The sequence below is a fragment of the Pelodiscus sinensis genome, chromosome 17, assembly GCF_049634645.1.
Source record: "Pelodiscus sinensis isolate JC-2024 chromosome 17, ASM4963464v1, whole genome shotgun sequence".
NCBI classification, from domain to species: Eukaryota; Metazoa; Chordata; order Testudines; family Trionychidae; genus Pelodiscus; species Pelodiscus sinensis.
The window spans coordinates 1,645,072-1,663,422 of NC_134727.1; the positions used below are offsets into that span (position 1 = coordinate 1,645,072).

At 46.6% G+C, this 18,351-nt stretch overlaps 1 protein-coding gene across 7 annotated transcripts in view; it reads right to left on the reverse strand.

Moving 5' to 3' along the window:
• The window catches only part of LOC102444260 (protocadherin alpha-C2), a 175,606-nt gene that overhangs the window by 115,714 nt on the left and 41,541 nt on the right, over positions 1 to 18,351 (reverse strand). The window contains exon 1 of one of the 7 annotated variants that reach the window (XM_075900039.1): positions 2,015 to 7,611. The exons of 5 other annotated variants lie outside the window; for them this stretch is intronic. In XM_075900039.1, the coding sequence (XP_075756154.1) occupies positions 2,015 to 4,390 (2,376 nt within the window). In that variant the 5' untranslated portion in view covers positions 4,391 to 7,611. Of the gene's footprint in view, positions 1 to 2,014; positions 7,612 to 7,669; positions 10,797 to 18,351 lie in introns of those variants that run through there. One more of the 7 variants, XM_075900040.1, reaches the window with a different exon arrangement.

Consider the following 18,351-nt stretch of genomic DNA (forward strand, 5'->3'; position numbering starts at 1 on the left):
CAGATGGCCCTTTGGTCTGATCCCATCTGACAGTCTTCCTGTGGTCTTGCTCTACATTAATTTAATTTGTATGTCATTCAACTTTCAGTTCTGTAATATTTGTTAGTAAAATGTCCCTAGATTTTGCTGGGGGTGAGGTTATATCAACATTAATTATTCTTACCAGCATATACTGATACAATTTCTAAAGAACTAAGATCATCGATTTAGGCCATTTTCCCTAACCCAACCTCACACAGGAAGTAAAATCTCTAACCCGACAGCTGAAATAGCTCAGGTCCATGGATGTACACCAGTGGAAATAATAAAAACAACCTGCTCTCTTAATTCCTCTGAAATATTTTTTAAATACAGTAAATAACGGGGATACCTGTTCTTTAAAAGAACATGCTCCTCTTCAGAAAGTTACTTACTGTTTATTGCCATGGGAGGATAATAGAATATTCAATTAAATGATAATCTAGATCACACCTGATGGAACAAACAGTGGGAAGATGACAGAGAGCCATTATCTGTTATTAATCAAACATCTAAGACCTATAAGTAGCATCCCTATGATTCTATTGAATATTTTGTAGTGCCAACAGAAGGCACTAATATACATTAGTACTTTTATTCCTGTGAGCAGAGTTATTTCAGAAACTTGAACGTAGGGCAATATAATTATATGATTGTGTTCACTGTGCTCCACTGAAATCTTACATGCTTTAAGAGAAATAAATGACTCTGGAACTATAATTAAGCAACAAATATAATAGACTTTTCACACCAAAAGTCTTCGGAGGATCCTCTGTATTTTTTGGCCAAGACTAATTTCAAATCAGGACTGGCTTGCCCAATGCAAACAAGATGACATGGCTACCATCACTATGAAAAGGTGCTGGAGCTGGATTGGGCATTGTGCTCAGGAAAGATGGAAGCTCCATCACAAATATTGATGTGCACTGGACCCCTGAAGGGAAGTGGAAATGAAGAGGGCCCAAGACAACATGGCGCCGAGTGCTGAAGTAGAAATGAAGAGCATGAATTACACTTGGGGCACTATTGAGAGGCTGGCCAGAGACAGACAGAAGTGGAGGACATTTGTTGCTGTCCTATATGGCCTGAAGGAGGATGATGATGAAATATAATAGAAAAATATAATAGAAAAACTATTCCTGCAGTTGATTGTAGCGGAAATATATCACATCGTAGGTAAGAGAGAAAAGTGATATAGCAACAGCAGGACAACACAGCTACCACAAGGGAACCAAAGAGAGGAAAGGTGCCCCTGAGGGTAAGACTCGTGCTAAGAAAACTTGACTTCTCCGAGTTACCTTCGGCGAACAGTTCCGGCTGGCTCGCTCATCTTCCAGTGGCAAGAGCAATATCACAAACGCGCGGAGACATAGTTTTTTAGAAAGCCCAAGACGCAATTCACCGGAGTCTTGCTATTGCGTTGATTTACACCTACGTTTGCTAATTTATTGTGAATGGCTTAGACTCTAAAAGGCACTGAGCGCAGGAAGGTCATCGCTGAAAGAGTAAGCCAGAGAATAGCCATCACTGCTGCGCAGAATTTGGCTAGGCACTGAGAACTGCTGACTGCGAGATGGGCAAACGAAGAGAAGCCCGATGCTGGTCTAAACTGTGGACACCTGGTTCTATGTAAATCAATGGGAGTTCACAGAGGAAGAACAATCCCCATGTAGCATTCTGCCTTTCGGGCGGGAAACCACATAGGAAAGAGCTGAGCACCGAATCCAGAATGCATTTGAGGTCTTGTAAAAGGACCGTTTTTATCGCAACTACAAGTTTTTACACTAATTCAAACTAAATCGGAGGGGAGATTCACTATTCACTCAGAACAACACTCCCTTGTGCCACCAGGGAGGCGAACAAGTGCACACGACATTCCCTTAATTTTAATCAAGCTTTTGTATAAAAAAAAAAGAACCTTCCGAAGACTATTAAATACCCTCCAAGCGGAGAGCACGAGAATTTATCCGACAAAGAGATACACATGGTCACTCACCGTTCCACAGAGATTCGGCGCCATCTCCTGCTGCTTCCGTGTGGCCACATTCTCCGCGGAGCTCGGGCAGACGGGGCTGAAAACCATCAGGTCGCTCCGGACGGTGCCTTCCCCGACACACACCAGCCGGCTCTGGCGCTGCGAATAGGACCAACTCCCCGCTTCGCTCGCGCTCGCCCCCGGGCCTTTCCCGGGCCCGCACGTCACTTCCGGGGCCCCCGGGCAGCGCAGCCCGACGTACAGGACAATCACCAGCACGAACAGCCCGGACACCGAGCAAATGGCGATCATCAGAGACACGTTCATGGAGCCCGCCGGCCCTGCGCTCCCCGCACGCGGCGGCCCCGACTCCCAGGCCACCGCCTGGGCACGCTCCGACAGCGACAGGCTCACGGTGGCGGTCGCGGACAGCGCCGGCTCCCCGTGGTCCCGCACCACGATCACCAGGCTCCGGCTGGGGCCGTCCGCCTCCTCCAAGGCCCGCGCCGTGCTGATCTCCCCGCTGTACACACCCACGCGGAAAGGCCCCGCCGCCCGCGGCTCCTGCAGCTCGTAGCGCAGCCAGGCGTTGTAGCCGGAATCCGCGTCCACCGCTCGCACCTTGCCCACCACGTGCCCGGCGCCGGCCGACAGCGGCACCAGCTCGGGCCCCAGCGCGCCGCGCCCGGACCCAGGCGGGGACACCACGGGCGCGTTGTCATTGGCATCCAGCACGAAGAGCTGCACGCTCACGTTCCCGCACAAGGCCGGCAGCCCCGCGTCCCTCGCGCTCACCTCGAACTGCAGCACCTGCAGCTCCTCGTAGTCCAGGGGCTGCAGGGCGGACACCTGCCCGCTCTCCGAGTGCACCGAGATGTAGCTGGACAGGGGCCGCTCGCCCACGCGCCTCTCCACCGCCCAGTAGCTCACCCGCCCGTTCGCCCCCAAGTCCGGGTCCCAGGCCGACACGCTCAGCACAGGGGCCCCGGCCGGGTTGTTCTCCCGCACGAACACCGTGTACACGGCCTGCGGGAACGCGGGCGCGTTGTCGTTCACGTCCGACAGCGGCACCACCAGCCGCCTGCTGGCCCACAGAGGCGGGGCCCCTTGGTCCCTGGCCCGCACCACGACCTCGTATTCAGCCACGCGCTCCCGATCCAGCGCCTCCGCCACCACCAGCGAGTGGTAATTCTTAAAGGTGGACACGAGGCGGAAGGGCAGGCCCGGCCCGATGGAGCAGCTGACTTTGCCGTTGTCTCCCGAGTCCCGGTCCGAGACGCTCAGGAGAGCCACCACTGTCCCCGGGGGGGCGTCCTCCGGCACCGGCAGCGACAGGGAAGTCACCGCCAGCTCGGGGGCGTGGTCGTTCACGTCCAGCACTTCCAGCACCAGGGTGCAATGACCAGTCAAGGGGAAAGCACTTTTATCTGTCGCATCGATTTGAATTTCATAGAAACTGACGGTTTCAAAGTCCAATTCTCCTGTGAGTCTGACTTCACCCGTGTCTGGATCTACGCTAAACATGTTCCTAACATGGGGACTCAACGGGTTCCTAAATGAATACGAAATGTCTTGATTGATTCCCTCATCTAAATCCGTGGCGTTCAGTTTGATCACTAATGTCCCATTGGCTGCGTTTTCTAACAAACGCACTTCGTAGACGGGCTGGTTAAACACCGGCGCGTTGTCATTGGCGTCCAGCACCGAGATCACCAGCTGCGCTGTGCCCGTCAGCTCCGGTTGGCCCCCGTCGGTGGCCGTGAGCAGTAAACGGTGCTCGGAGGTTTCCTCCCTGTCCAGCGGTTTCGTTAATACAAGGACTAAAGATTTTCTTTGCTCATTATTCTTCTGCAAGTCTAGGCTGAAATGTTCATTGGGGCTCAGTGTGTAGCTGAGCAGCGAGTTTGTGCCAATATCTGCGTCAGACGCGCCCTCTAGCGGGAACCGCGAGCCCGGCAGTCTGGATTCTAAAATGAATAGATTTTTTTCAGCTAAAGGAAAAGAAGGCGCATTGTCATTGATGTCCCGTATCTCCACCTCCACGGGGAACAGCCGCAGCGGTTTGTCCACTAGCACCTCCAGGTCCAGGGCGCACCGGGGGCTCGGCCCGCACAGCTCTTCCCGGTCCAGCCGCGACTTCACCAGCAACGCGCCGCTCTGCGCATTTACCTCGAAACAGTCTCTGCCGCCCTTGGCCACCGCCCGCAACCGCCGAGACACCAGCTCCGCCACCTCCAGACCCACGTCCTGGGCCAGGCGGCCCACGAGCGTGCCGGGCTCGGCTTCCTCCGGCACGGAATAATGGAGCTGGCCGCCGCCCGCCGCCCAGGCCTCCAGGAGCAGAACCCAGAGCAGCAGCTGCCCCGCGCCCAGCGCCTCTCGCCGCACAAAGGCCATGGCGGACCCGGGCACCTTGCGGTAAGCGATCTCTTTCCGTATATGTAGAAACAGATGGGGGAGCCTGTAACATCCGCGGACAGGATTCCAGCCAGATCCCAGACTGTGACTGGCTGTAATTTTCCGTCGCTGCAGGGAGGAGTTCGATTCTAATTCCAGTTACAACGTTTCTTTGGTGAACAGCGACACCATGTGTCTGAATGTGGTTGTAGCTTTCCTACCGTCAGGAATAGTTTTCTTATTAATGTCCGGTATATGCAGATATTGCCGATTTCCTTTAAAATTTAATATTTTCTCCGTGAAACTGGGGATTTTTTTATTCTCTTGAAATAGTCATGTTAGTAGCTAATTATTGTGTGTTTCTGGCCCAGGTAGACTAGTCTTCATAATTTCAATACATGAAATAAATCCTAGTGGAACGATAAGGATACTCAGCTAGAGCATGACTGCATGTACGCTGGCGATCTATTGTTGCGGTGTCTCATTCGATATGTGCAAAACTTTCATAGCGCTCACAGAATTTTTCTGTTTTACTCGTTATTCTGTTACATGAGAAATTGTCCAGTTACCGGTAAGGGTTTTTTTTTTAATTAATTGAACTTCTGTGCAGTGCAAACTGTGCAGTTGTGGAAGGTGTGTATGCAATGGTTTTCCCTCTGTCTCTGTCTCATGTGTTGGTTTTGGGGTTTGATCAGGTAGCTGTGCTCCAAGAGAGTGATCCGATTGACCTGATGAATGTATTAATTTGTGTAAAATTAGGCAAATATTTAAGTACCTTGCTGAATTGGAGTTAGGCTGAATTGGAGTTAGGCTGCGTGTCTGAGAAAAATTAATATGTGAGCGGTGAATAAGGGTTAAATTTCTCTCTTACTAGTCAAGTAAAATTTCCATTACCTTCCCTAAGACTGGGAGAAAGAAGGTAAACGAGGCTTCACCGGCAATGGAGTCATTTGATCCTGATACTTAGCAACCAGTCTCCAGACCGTCATTTTCATTATTTGTTTCACAACTAAGTAAAGTGTGAATTGGATTTTAACTCTGGGGGATCATCTATGAGAGGCTGAAATGAAAGAGTCTGGCGGAGTTTGAAGATATTTTCTCTCTCCGCTCACTGCCTGCCTTAGTAGAAAGGTACATAATTCATTTTCAATAGAAACCAACATTGAAATGTGCCATGTCTGTGTTTTTCTGCCTTCTTGGGGAAGACATATAGCGTACAAAGAATACACCTTTTAAAACAAACCTTGTAAAGCAACTTCTGGGGGTAGCCAAGTTAGTCTGTACAGGAAAAAACAACAGATGGTCTGGTAGCACTTCATAGACTAACAAAACGTGTCAATGGGATCATGTGTTTCGTGGGAACAGTCCAATTCTTCAGATGACTGGAGTTTTCCGTTTAGGATGTATAAAGCAACTCATCCCGAGAGCATGCCGCGTGGAATTCCCTTATATCAGCCCTCGTTTTCCCATGTTAATTTATATTTCCTGCTCAGTATGATCAGAAAGGTCGATAGACTCTTCCTCATCCATGATCACCGTTAGAAGTAATGAGGAAGCCACATGAACGCTTCAATTCATTAAAAAGCTTATCCCTTCTTCTGCGTTTATTTTAATCTCACTGCTAAAACCCGGTTGGTGAGACAAGATGAGAGAATTGGTAATATCACCTGTTGGCCCGATGTATGTCGGTGAGGGAGCAAGCTCTCCGATAAACTCAGGAAGAGCTCTGTGTAGGCTTGTCTCTCTCACACCAACATCAATTGGTCCTCTCCAATATCCTAGACCCAGCAGCGCTACAATAACTCTTCATTCGCCAAATGATGGTTCATCCAGAGACGTAACCAAATAAATCCAAAGTGTCACCAACAGCCCCATTCAAAATCCAGCCATACACGTGTTGGGTCTTCGCTAAACTTTAATAACTCGGGGAATATGAAATCACAAACACCATGTTTTCTTACGTAAGGGCACCAGCCGCCCATGTATCCAATTGCAGTCAGTGTCCCTTGTTATATTCACTGTACACTCCAGGAAACGACTTCCCATTTTCTAAATAGCTTAAATACACATGCCAAGAGCGGAAAAGAAACGCAGCACGCCCAGGTGGGTATGCCACGGGATTCCGCCGCATGCAATCTGTCCCAGTTCATCTGAGTGCGGTCAGGACGGCTGCAGGGCCAGCTCTCACTGGGCATCCGTACATGAAACTTCTGCTCTTTTCCCTCTAGTCTTTTATCCTCTCTAAGGAGAAAACCGCAGCCATGAAAGAACAGGGACCAAATGTAACTGATGTAGAGATAAGTCTGCCAAGAGCCAGGAAGAACAGCTCTGAGAGACGTGACCTGCCTCCTGAATCTCAGAGGGAGTTCACTCAGACGCCAAGTGAGGATACTTTAAATGTCACCTGACCCATAACTAAGGGCACGAGAAAGAGTAGCGCAGTATTTCTGACAAGGGACACTTTAAGGCTACAGGGATCTTGCTGGAGAATTCCACCCAATTGTGATTAGACTATTAATTGGTCCAATGAGAGACGGCCATCACACATGACCAAACACTGCACGTGATTTATCCTTCTGCTTACAGCATATATTTTAATTACAGTTATTCCAATCTTGAAAGAGTCAACATAAATAATTCTACATTACAATATCCCTGTAAAAGTGCCCCCTGCACGCTTCAACCAGAAGTTTCTCTCCCTCTGTTTCACATTTTCCCACGTTCATTGTCGGGAATTTCATGCCAGGATGCTAAACCTAACGCACCAAATTACACCTTTCCAAGCAGACACAGCTCGACAGAAGCAAAGCATTTACTTACATCTCCTAATACACAGCACACAAAAAATAAGATCGGCTGCATGTCCTCTGAAAACTGAAGTAGAAGGAGAAGTCCGTATCTTTACTGTCACAACTCACAGAGCAATGAGCTCCATGCTGAATACTTCTTTCATTAGTATTTCAACTCACTATTAGAGTTATACAAACACACATACTATGCGCATGCAAACAGTCGCTCGCGCACTTTACCAGGTGATCCACATTTTGAAACAGCAAATGGATGACAGACTAGAAGACAGGAAAACAGCCGGCCCGGTATGTTTTCCCTTACACACCTGTTCAGCGTGTTCCTTACACAAACAACTTTAAGAAGGATTTATTCATGAGACGGTAAATAACATGATATTCTACAAACCAAAGAAATTCCCCACGGATATCAAAGCGCACGACCTCCCGCACAGCGCTAGAAACATTCCACAGACAGTCACCTCGCACTCACCTGTAGTTTCTCGTGCTCGCCCTTCTCCGAAGACTGAGGGCAGACGGGGCTGAAAACCATCAGGTCGCTCCGGACGGTGCCTTCCCCGACACACACCAGCCGGCTCTGGCGCTGCGAATAGGACCAACTCCCCGCTTCGCTCGCGCTCACCCCCGGGCCTTTCCCGGGCCCGCACGTCACTTCCGGGGCCCCCGGGCAGCGCAGCCCGACGTACAGGACAATCACCAGCACGAACAGCCCGGACACCGAGCAAATGGCGATCATCAGAGACACGTTCATGGAGCCCGCCGGCCCTGCGCTCCCCGCACGCGGCGGCCCCGACTCCCAGGCCACCGCCTGGGCACGCTCCGACAGCGACAGGCTCACGGTGGCGGTCGCGGACAGCGCCGGCTCCCCGTGGTCCCGCACCACGATCACCAGGCTCCGGCTGGGGCCGTCCGCCTCCTCCAAGGCCCGCGCCGTGCTGATCTCCCCGCTGTACACACCCACGCGGAAAGGCCCCGCCGCCCGCGGCTCCTGCAGCTCGTAGCGCAGCCAGGCGTTGTAGCCGGAATCCGCGTCCACCGCTCGCACCTTGCCCACCACGTGCCCGGCGCCGGCCGACAGCGGCACCAGCTCGGGCCCCAGCGCGCCGCGCCCGGACCCAGGCGGGGACACCACGGGCGCGTTGTCATTGGCATCCAGCACGAAGAGCTGCACGCTCACGTTCCCGCACAAGGCCGGCAGCCCCGCGTCCCTCGCGCTCACCTCGAACTGCAGCACCTGCAGCTCCTCGTAGTCCAGGGGCTGCAGGGCGGACACCTGCCCGCTCTCCGAGTGCACCGAGATGTAGCTGGACAGGGGCCGCTCGCCCACGCGCCTCTCCACCGCCCAGTAGCTCACCCGCCCGTTCGCCCCCAAGTCCGGGTCCCAGGCCGACACGCTCAGCACAGGGGCCCCGGCCGGGTTGTTCTCCCGCACGAACACCGTGTACACGGCCTGCGGGAACGCGGGCGCGTTGTCGTTCACGTCCGACAGCGGCACCACCAGCCGCCTGCTGGCCCACAGAGGCGGGGCCCCTTGGTCCCTGGCCCGCACCACGACCTCGTATTCAGCCACGCGCTCCCGATCCAGCGCCTCCGCCACCACCAGCGAGTGGTAATTCTTAAAGGTGGACACGAGGCGGAAGGGCAGGCCCGGCCCGATGGAGCAGCTGACTTTGCCGTTGTCTCCCGAGTCCCGGTCCGAGACGCTCAGAAGAGCCACCACTGTCCCCGGGGGGGCGTCCTCCGGCACCGGCAGCGACAGGGAAGTCACCGCCAGCTCGGGGGCGTGGTCGTTCACGTCCAGCACTTCCACCAGCACTTTGCAGTGTCCGGACAAGGGGAAGGCGCTTTTATCGGTTGCTTCAACTTTAATATCATATAACTTCCTTTCTTCGAAATCCAAATGTCCCTTAACTCTAATCTCTCCTGTATTTCCATCTATGCCAAATACGTTTCTAATACTCGGAGCCACGAGATTACTGAAGGAGTATGAAATGTCTTTGTTAATTCCCTCATCTAAGTCCGTGGCGTTGAGTTTAATGACTAAAGTCCCATTAGCCGCATTTTCTAACAATTGGATCCTATAGACGGGCTGGTTAAACACCGGCGCGTTGTCATTGGCGTCCAGCACCGAGATCACCAGCTGCGCTGTGCCCGTCAGCTCCGGTTTGCCCCCGTCGGTGGCTGTCAGTATTAATTTATGTGCATCGCTTTCCTCTCTGTCTAGCGCTTTCTTTAACGTCAGAACTAAGGTCTTACTGTGCTCGTCACTGGCTTTCTCCTCCACAATGAAATGTTCATTGGGGCTCAGTGTGTAGGTGAGCAGCGAGTTTGTGCCAATATCTGCGTCGGACGCGCCCTCTAGCGGGAAATGGGAACCAGGAAGTCTGGATTCCAAAATAAAAAGATTGTACGTGCCTGGGGTGAAAACCGGGGCGTTGTCGTTGATGTCCCGTATCTCCACCTCCACGGGGAACAGCCGCAGCGGTTTGTCCACTAGCACCTCCAGGTCCAGGGCGCACCGGGGGCTCGGCCCGCACAGCTCTTCCCGGTCCAGCCGCGACTTCACCAGCAACGCGCCGCTCTGCGCATTTACCTCGAAACAGTCTCTGCCGCCCTTGGCCACCGCCCGCAACCGCCGAGACACCAGCTCCGCCACCTCCAGACCCACGTCCTGGGCCAGGCGGCCCACGAGCGTGCCGGGCTCGGCTTCCTCCGGCACGGAATAATGGAGCTGGCCGCCGCCCGCCGCCCAGGCCGCCTGGAGCAGAACCCAGCGCAGCAGCTGCCCCGCGCCCAGCGCCTCTCGCCGCGGGCGGGCCATGGCGGACGGACGCAGAATCTTGAAATATCCCGTTTCTGTCAATCCGGGCTCTGTCTCAATCGGTTGCGCAGTATTTCTGTGAGGCTTTGGCTCTGAGCAGATTCCAAATAGCGCACATCATGGAGGAGCTGCGTGTTTCATTTGCTCTGATAATATTTTGTTAGGACACAGCGCCACCATGTGATAGAATTCAAGAAACTCCCAGGAATGATGTCGAAAAACAACTGATTTTAAAATGGTCTCTTTTTTCACCTGTAATTGCATGTACTATTTTTGAAAATAGTCCATCTAGATCCTATTCCGTAATAGGCGGTACCTGTTTTGCTAAAAGACTGGATTTTCACACTAACTTAAGAAGATATTGGAAATCTAAAAAGTGTCGTGTTCTAATTTGGAGATTCAGTGTATTGTAAGTAAACAGCAGTTCCTTCTCACTAAAGTTTTTTTATTACAATCAGAAATCTTTTGTTATTTTTTTCTGGGACTACACTAGCATGTTAGCAATTTTTATGTAATTGTGGCTATTTTTATTATGACTGGAATTTATTCCATTTTAAGTTATGTGTCTTAGGGTACATCTAGATTGCAGCGCTATTTCAGGACACCGCGTCTTTATTCCACTGCTATTTCCCAAAATAGCGTGCACACTATTCCAGCATCCCTGTAACCTTTATCCCAGGAGGGTTAACGGATTTGTCAGAATAGTGCCTTATTTTGAAATTTGGCGCTGTCTACACAGCACCAAATTTCAAAAGAAGTTCTTTTGACCTAGACTTGGAATAAGCTATGCAATTTGCATAATTTGAATAAGAAATCTTTAATTGCATACCTACATGTTTCCTTCTTTGTTTTTAGCCATTTTTACTTCAAACAACAAGCATTATTCAAATTAAAGACCTACTTTGGATACACTTGAATTTTTTTATTATGACTGGAATCACTGACAGATCACATGGCTTCAGGATTATAAAGAATTCTTTGATTTAACAGAAGAGAAATTATTTAGTTGGAGTAAGTGTAGGATGGACACATTTGAAATGCTTATTTAAGTACTTACCTGAATTGAATAGGGTTTTGTTTTGTTTTCTGTGTCTAGGTGCTTAGAACACATTTCATTAATATACATTTTATATACATTTTAAATCACAGTGACATTAATACTGTGCCATGCTGTGGGCCCCACTCTATCAGTCCGATGCAGACAGTTATTTGGATGCATAAGGATGTGTGGGACCTTACTTTTAATAAGTAGTTTTGTGATTGGAGGCACTAATGATCTCCAGGAATTTTTGCCTCACTTGTTTCTGACTGGCAACCCCAAATGACCTCGGAAACACACCCATGTTTTCCATTAAACAACAGCTGTTGTTTCTCTCACTTTGTTGTCACATGGATTAGTCTGATATTGTCATCTTTCAGGCATCTTAGAACATAGTTGTTGTGGCTGCCTAGCACTTAAACCTGCTCTTCCTGTGAGCTGTTTTTTACATATGACAACTGAAATGTGCATTTCTGAAGTAACATGTTCTAAGGACCATTATTTTAGTCATACCAAACTTCCATGGGTTTTGATAGAACAGTCAGATCACTGGCAGAAATATGATACAGTAAAGTGGGTTTGAATTATAATTTGATATAGAACTCTCTGCATTTGTTGTTGAGGTGCCTGGATGCACAGCTCTGTGCTGTACAAACGCAAATGAAAAAACCCTGCCAGTCCAGTTATTGCTGCCAAATGTCTGTTGACAGCATCAGCAAATCTTGAACAACAAAGAACCCTGAACAAATTTACTGTGCTACTTACTAGTGTTTTAGAAAGTGAACCAACTTGGAATAGCAGATTTATTTTGATAAAAATATGGAACATTGCTCGTCACACAACCTCACTTTTTTTAATCTATTCAGCTATGGGCTCTGCCCAAGGAGATAGAAATGGAGCTCATAGCATGTGGTCTCTTGCAGGATGGAGCGTGTGTTCATTAACTGCAAGTTCAACAAGACCACACAAAAATACATGGCCAGGGACAGATTCACTTTTTGTAGGCCAGATCTCAAATATATCTGTTGGCCCCCATAGTATTCTGGCTTAAAAATTAGGCATATCTCATCAGAAAAAAAACTCTGTGGTTGGACTATTTCTCCCAGTCTCCTAATAACCCACACTCTTGACAGCAACTAAAACCACAAAGGTAGGATTCATTTTTATTCTTCAATAAACAAGAAACCATTCTCTACATTTTGGGGAAAATAATATCACGTCTGAAAAATTAATCTAGATATTTAAAAGATACAAATTTTGACAACCAAATCCAATGCTTGAACAATATAAATAAGCATAAAGTAATTAGTAACACCAGCTTTTCAGTACAAAAATGTTGTATTTGATTTTCTCTCTTCAGAAATTATAACGTTTTTATGACTATTGCTATAATGCACCTGCAATTGGGGGAATTCCAGTGTTATAATAGTGGGATATTATTTCCTTCTGGGCTATTAGAAGTTGAAAGCCATGCTATGTGTGTCACTCAGGATCAATTTTCCCTTTGTTTTATGATTTTCCCAAAGATCTGAATAAGTCAAAGAAATGTGGGCAGATCATGTACTCCTTATTCAGGCAAATTGTCCATTGACTTCACTTCCTTTGGCTTCTTTAGAATTTTTGCAGAGAAAGATATTCAGTATTTGTCTGAAAAATGGAAATTCTCATATTTTGTAAAATTTAAAATATATTCATATTTTTAAATGATGTAAATTTATATAAAATTAATATTTAATGTAATTTAAATTTCAAAATACAAAGTATTTGTAATTTTCAGATTAAAATATTTATAAGTAAACTCTTAATAAACTTGTCACATGTAAAGAAGATTTTTAACATATACAATTAATTCTATTTTATCTAACTAAAATCTCCCAGATGCTTTCAGTCTTGCCTAGTATGAAGTACATACTGAAGCATTTCAAATAGGACCATAATAAAAAACTAAAAATCCACTATAGGCAGGTTAGGAACAATATATAGTGAATATACAGCAGGGAAAAAATAGCCTACCACCCAAAGCAAAAATATCCTAGTCAAAATCAGAGAGAGGAAGTCAGCTCTAGGGTTGTTCACAGAATCATTCACATATTTATCACTAGTTTTTCCTCTATTGGTGCTCAAACCAGATGAAGTTATTGAACAGAACGTGTCCCAAAACTGATCCTTGTGGAACTCCACTTGTTATTCCCTTCCAGCATAACTGTGAACCATTCATAAGTACTCTCTGATAATGGTTATGCACCCACCTTATACTAACCCCTTTTAGGTTGTATTTCCCTAGTTTATCTATAAGAAGGTCATGCAAAACTGCATTAAATGCTTTACTAAAGTCTAAGTATACCACATCTACCACTTCCCCCTTATCCACAAGGCTTGTAATCCTATCAGATCAAATTATAGGTACTAATGGTAGATTTATTATCCCTAAAGGAGATTTAACTGTCACTCAAATGAAAACAGTTTTTTAACAAGCAATATAGGCTGTTAGACGCTATCCAATATGTATGAGGAAATTATATCCATACATTGAGTCCTAAGCAAAGCAAAGATACAAATCTAGGCTACTGACTTTTCAAAGATAGGGACAATGGAATTGAAATGTATTTGAGGTCTTATATGAATGATATTTCTCATTTTTACCCATATAGCCTTTATGTAAATATTGATTTTTATTCTTGTTAATTTTGATTGCAAACACCATCTTCCTGACTATGTATACTGAAATAAGCACTATTACATGGTCAAACCATTCTCATACATACATATGTATACCTAGGACCTATTTAAAATAGCAATGAAAAGTTGCTTTATTACTAGGTCCCTCTGAAATTCAAAATGAATACACAGATTATAATTGAAATCAGAGAAACAGATGTGGTCACCTCATCTCTAAAAGATATATTGGCATAGGAAAAGGTTTTGAAAAGGGCAACAAAAAATGATCAGCAGTTGGAACTGGTCCCATATGGAGAAAGATTAAAAAGACTGGGACTTTTCAGCTTAGAAAAGAAGAGACTAAGGGCAGATATGATAGAGGTCTATAAAATCAGGACTGGTGTGGAAAAAGTGAATAAGGAAAAGTTATTTAATTATTCCCATAATTATAAGAACTAGGGATCATCAAATGAAATTAATAGGCAGCAGGTTTAAAACAAACAAAAGGAAGTTTTTCTTCACTCAGTGCACAGTCAACCTATGGAAGTCCTTGCCAGAGGATGTTGTGAAGACTAGGATTTTAACAGGGTTCAAAAAAGAGCTAGATAGATTAATGGAGGTTAGGTCCATCAATTGTTATTAGCCAGAAAGAGTAGGAATGGTGTCCCTAGCCTCTGTCTGAAAATGGCTGACAGGAGAGGGATCATGTGATGATTACATGTTTTGTTCCCTCCATCTGGGGATTGGATATTGGCCACTGTTGGCAGATAGGATCCTGGGCTACATGGACCTTTGATGTGACCCAGTATGGGCATTCTTATGTTTTTAAGCAAATCTCTAGTACAAAAAATAACAGTAAAGCCTGAAACAAATAAGAAAAGGTAAAGCAAACTATTGTTATGAAAATTAAAGATAACGTAAACTAACTAAGTCAACTCAACATTAGAAATGTCCTGAAGAAATGGTTACTCATCCCAAAAAACTAGATGATGCATTTTCAACCTATCAAAAATACACACCATAGATAATCCATTATTAAGAGTCAGTATATTTTACATAAACAAAATGATCCTCCACATATTTTGTTTTAGATATACTTATGCTTGAACAATCAACCATAAAAGAAGACATCTTAATAGCCATTGATGATATGAAAATGGCAAAGCTTTAGTTCAAGATAGGAGCTTTACAATACTTAATGGTTAGCCTAAGGAAAATTTCATAGGCTTCTCACACATGGGTGTAACACAATATTCAAAAGGAATAAAAATTAATATCTCTGTGCAGAAGTCATTTCCAAAGCTGAATTGGATTTTAATTAATTATACAAATCAATTTATTTACTAAGTTAGCATACAAGGATTCTGGCTAAGGCACTGTGGAGTACACCACTTCACATATCACGAGCTATATTAATAAAGACCAAACAGGATTTATTAAATACTAGAAGACTTACCTGGAATTGCCCAGGTCCAGGGCTGGCCTGGGGTCAGGAGGTGGAGGAGGGGGACACCGGATTCCTGCCAGCTTCTCCAAAGGGCTGACCCGGGAGGTGGGGGCCATGCAGCCTGCCCACTGGCTGGCCCCCAGGACATTCCCAGGATAGCGAGGGTCACATAGTGACTGACAGCTGCTCCCCAGACCAGACCAGGATGTGGGGGCCATGCCTCCAGCCAGCAGCTGCTCCCTAGGGCTGGGACACTTGCTGCCCCTCTGTGGTCATTCATGTGTATAACTGTCTGTGCTCTCACATCCCTCCCTTTCTGTTTGATGTGAAACAATTGCATAATATACTCATCTCATTGTCCTGGCACAACCAAACCCTGACTTTGCTTTGAGTTATGGTAAGAGGAAGCTGCATACCAAATTTGGTTGCCCTAACTCTTACCATTTAGGAGTACTTAAACCTACTCATGGATGGATGGATGGATCGACACACTGACAGGCAGCAAGACACACAGACTCTCTAAAAGATATAGTAGACAGATTTCAAACTAATTTAAGATGGGAACTAGAAAGCTGTATTCAGTCCAGATTCAAAAGAAAGCTCGGATTCTCTTATTAATAGATGTGAGAAAAAGCCTTTGATAGGGTTGAATTGAATTGGGCACCTATCCATTCCCATTCATTGTATAGAGAGTCTGCATGACTAAATCTTGCTTTGTGAGTCACAACAATTTTCTAAGTGCCGTGACACTGCATCACAACACCCAGGTTCTTTAATGAATCTAGTTCCAAGAGATCAAAGGGACAAGGCTTATAGTAGACAAAATAAAGTTGTCATTTGCAATGACGGTAGGGTTATTGACAGATAGGTTTTCTCTTGCAACCTTCTTTCGATGCTCTTGTGCATAATGTATTTTTGTTCAGAAGCTTTGACTCAGTCAAGATGTGTTTTATCTACAGAATGGGTAACTCTTCAATATTACTTTTGATCATCAACATTAAATGGGTGGGACCATGCATTATGTCACCCCATCCAAACCTTGCACGGAATACATAATTATTAATTTCCTCCTGGGTATTTCTAGACTTTCTCAAAGCAGCATATTAATTCTTTACAAACATGACTCAATGTATTTTACAACAGCCCTGTGATGCAAGGTAATGTTGTTTTCCCCATGTGTGAATGGGAGATGAGGTTCAGAGAGATGAAAATCATAACTTTCAAAATAATCATCTTATTTGGGAGACGCTTAGGGCTATATCATCAGAGTACATGATCATTTTTATAGCACTTTATGGGTTTGTAACAGAGCTACCACTGACTTCAAGTCTAGTTAATGTTCAGTACTTTTGCAAATCAGAGCCTAAATGTATCAAGTTGGGCACCCAGAAAATGAGGAGCGTACATTAATTTAAATTTAGATTTATATAACTTGCCCTTAATTTTATTTTAACATAGATCTTTTTAATGTAATTTATTAAACATTGACATACAAATGTTTCATGCGCCATATTGATTCTTAACAGGGTCATCAGTGCAGCTGGGATCTTTAGATCCACAGAACAGGTCATTACCATGTGCATCAATAGAGGAGGAGTGTAGAAGGCTGAGTAGGTTTCTAAGCAGTTTACTAGAAAACAAGACTTGTTGGGTTCATTTCCAGGTTCTGAAGGGGAGTGTATTCCAGACTTATAGACCCTTCTGCCTATAGCCCCACTCAAGCCTCTCTCTGTCCTCTTCTGATCCTCCCCCCTTCTCCTCACCTCCTGCTCATATAACCTGTCTGTTGGTATCCCTACCTCCTGATCATCCATCCTCTACTCCTGCCACTGTGTCCCTGTCTTGCCCTCCCTCCACCCCAACTTTTCTTCCCTGGCTCCTGCCTATGTTTCCCCCGCCCTGCTCCTCTTCTACCACCTATATGAACCCTCCTCTTTCCTACCTTCCTGCTACCTAGGGTTCCCACTTCTGAGATACAGAAAAATGGGACATCCAGGATAATGCTCAGCCTATAAACTAGACAGCTGGAAGTGTGGACTGAGTGCCATTATAGATTTCCTGGGAAGATTCTCTCGAAAAAGTGGATGGGCAATCCTTGGAAACTCTCAGTGGGTTCCAACTGTATCCCTACTCCTGCCCCTCCCCTTTCTTCATTCCGCTCAGCCTTCTGCTCTGCTCTTCTGCTCCTATGCCTGTCTCTCCCCAGCAATTCTCCTAACCCTCATCCCACCCAGAAATCCTTAACCCTCCTCTTCCTTTCTTTGCCCCATGGCATTTTAATCAGGGTGCTTCATCCACTCTGCCTGAGAGCACAAGATACATTTGTGACAGCGCATTGGGGTTTTCCTGTCTCCTGCACCCCCGTAATGGCACAAACAGACTCCACCAGCCAGTAGAATAGAGGGTGTTTATTGCTTCTACAGTATACAGCACAGCACAGATGTAATCTGGTTACAGGGCAGGCCTAGGATGCCTCAGCCCCCCTTGAGATGGGGAAGACTGGGCCTCTAAATTCCAGCCCCTTTCCCTAGGCTGTCTCCTCCATGCTCCCAGACAGAAACTAATTCACTTCCAACCCTGCCCCCCAGCCAGGGGCGGCATTCCACCTTCCTTTGTTTCTCTCCCTTGGGCGTAGCTGGTCAGACAGCTCACTCCCTTCCAGCCCTGCCCCCAGCCAGGGCTCCACTCCCCTTCTTCCCATTGTTCCGCTCCCTGGGAGATAACTGGTCAGACAGGTTCAAAGCCCCCTTGCATAATGACTCATCCCCTGCCCTGCTGGGCCGTGCTGCAGACAGCAGCCAGTGAAGGTCACTCACAACCCAAGCCTAGCAACCAGCAAGGTACCCACACTAAGTCACAACATTGTCTCTTAGTCTTAGTTCCAGTGCCTGCCACTACAGAGTCCCACAGCCAGCAACAAGAGGAATTGCGAGGAAAGGCCTCCTGAGTCCCTGTATTCCTGGGATGAAGGATGCTTAATCACCATCTGGGGAACCACATGTGTACTCACTCCAATTGGCATGCAGCATCTGAAAGGGGATAAAGCATGTTCGCTGCATACAGACTCTTCAGATAATTAAACTGGCAAATTATAAAAAGTCTCTACTGAATATGTGCTAACTGAGCTTGTGGAAGAAGTAAAACTTGACTACATAAGAGTGAACTGTCATTGAGAGAGCCATAGGAAAG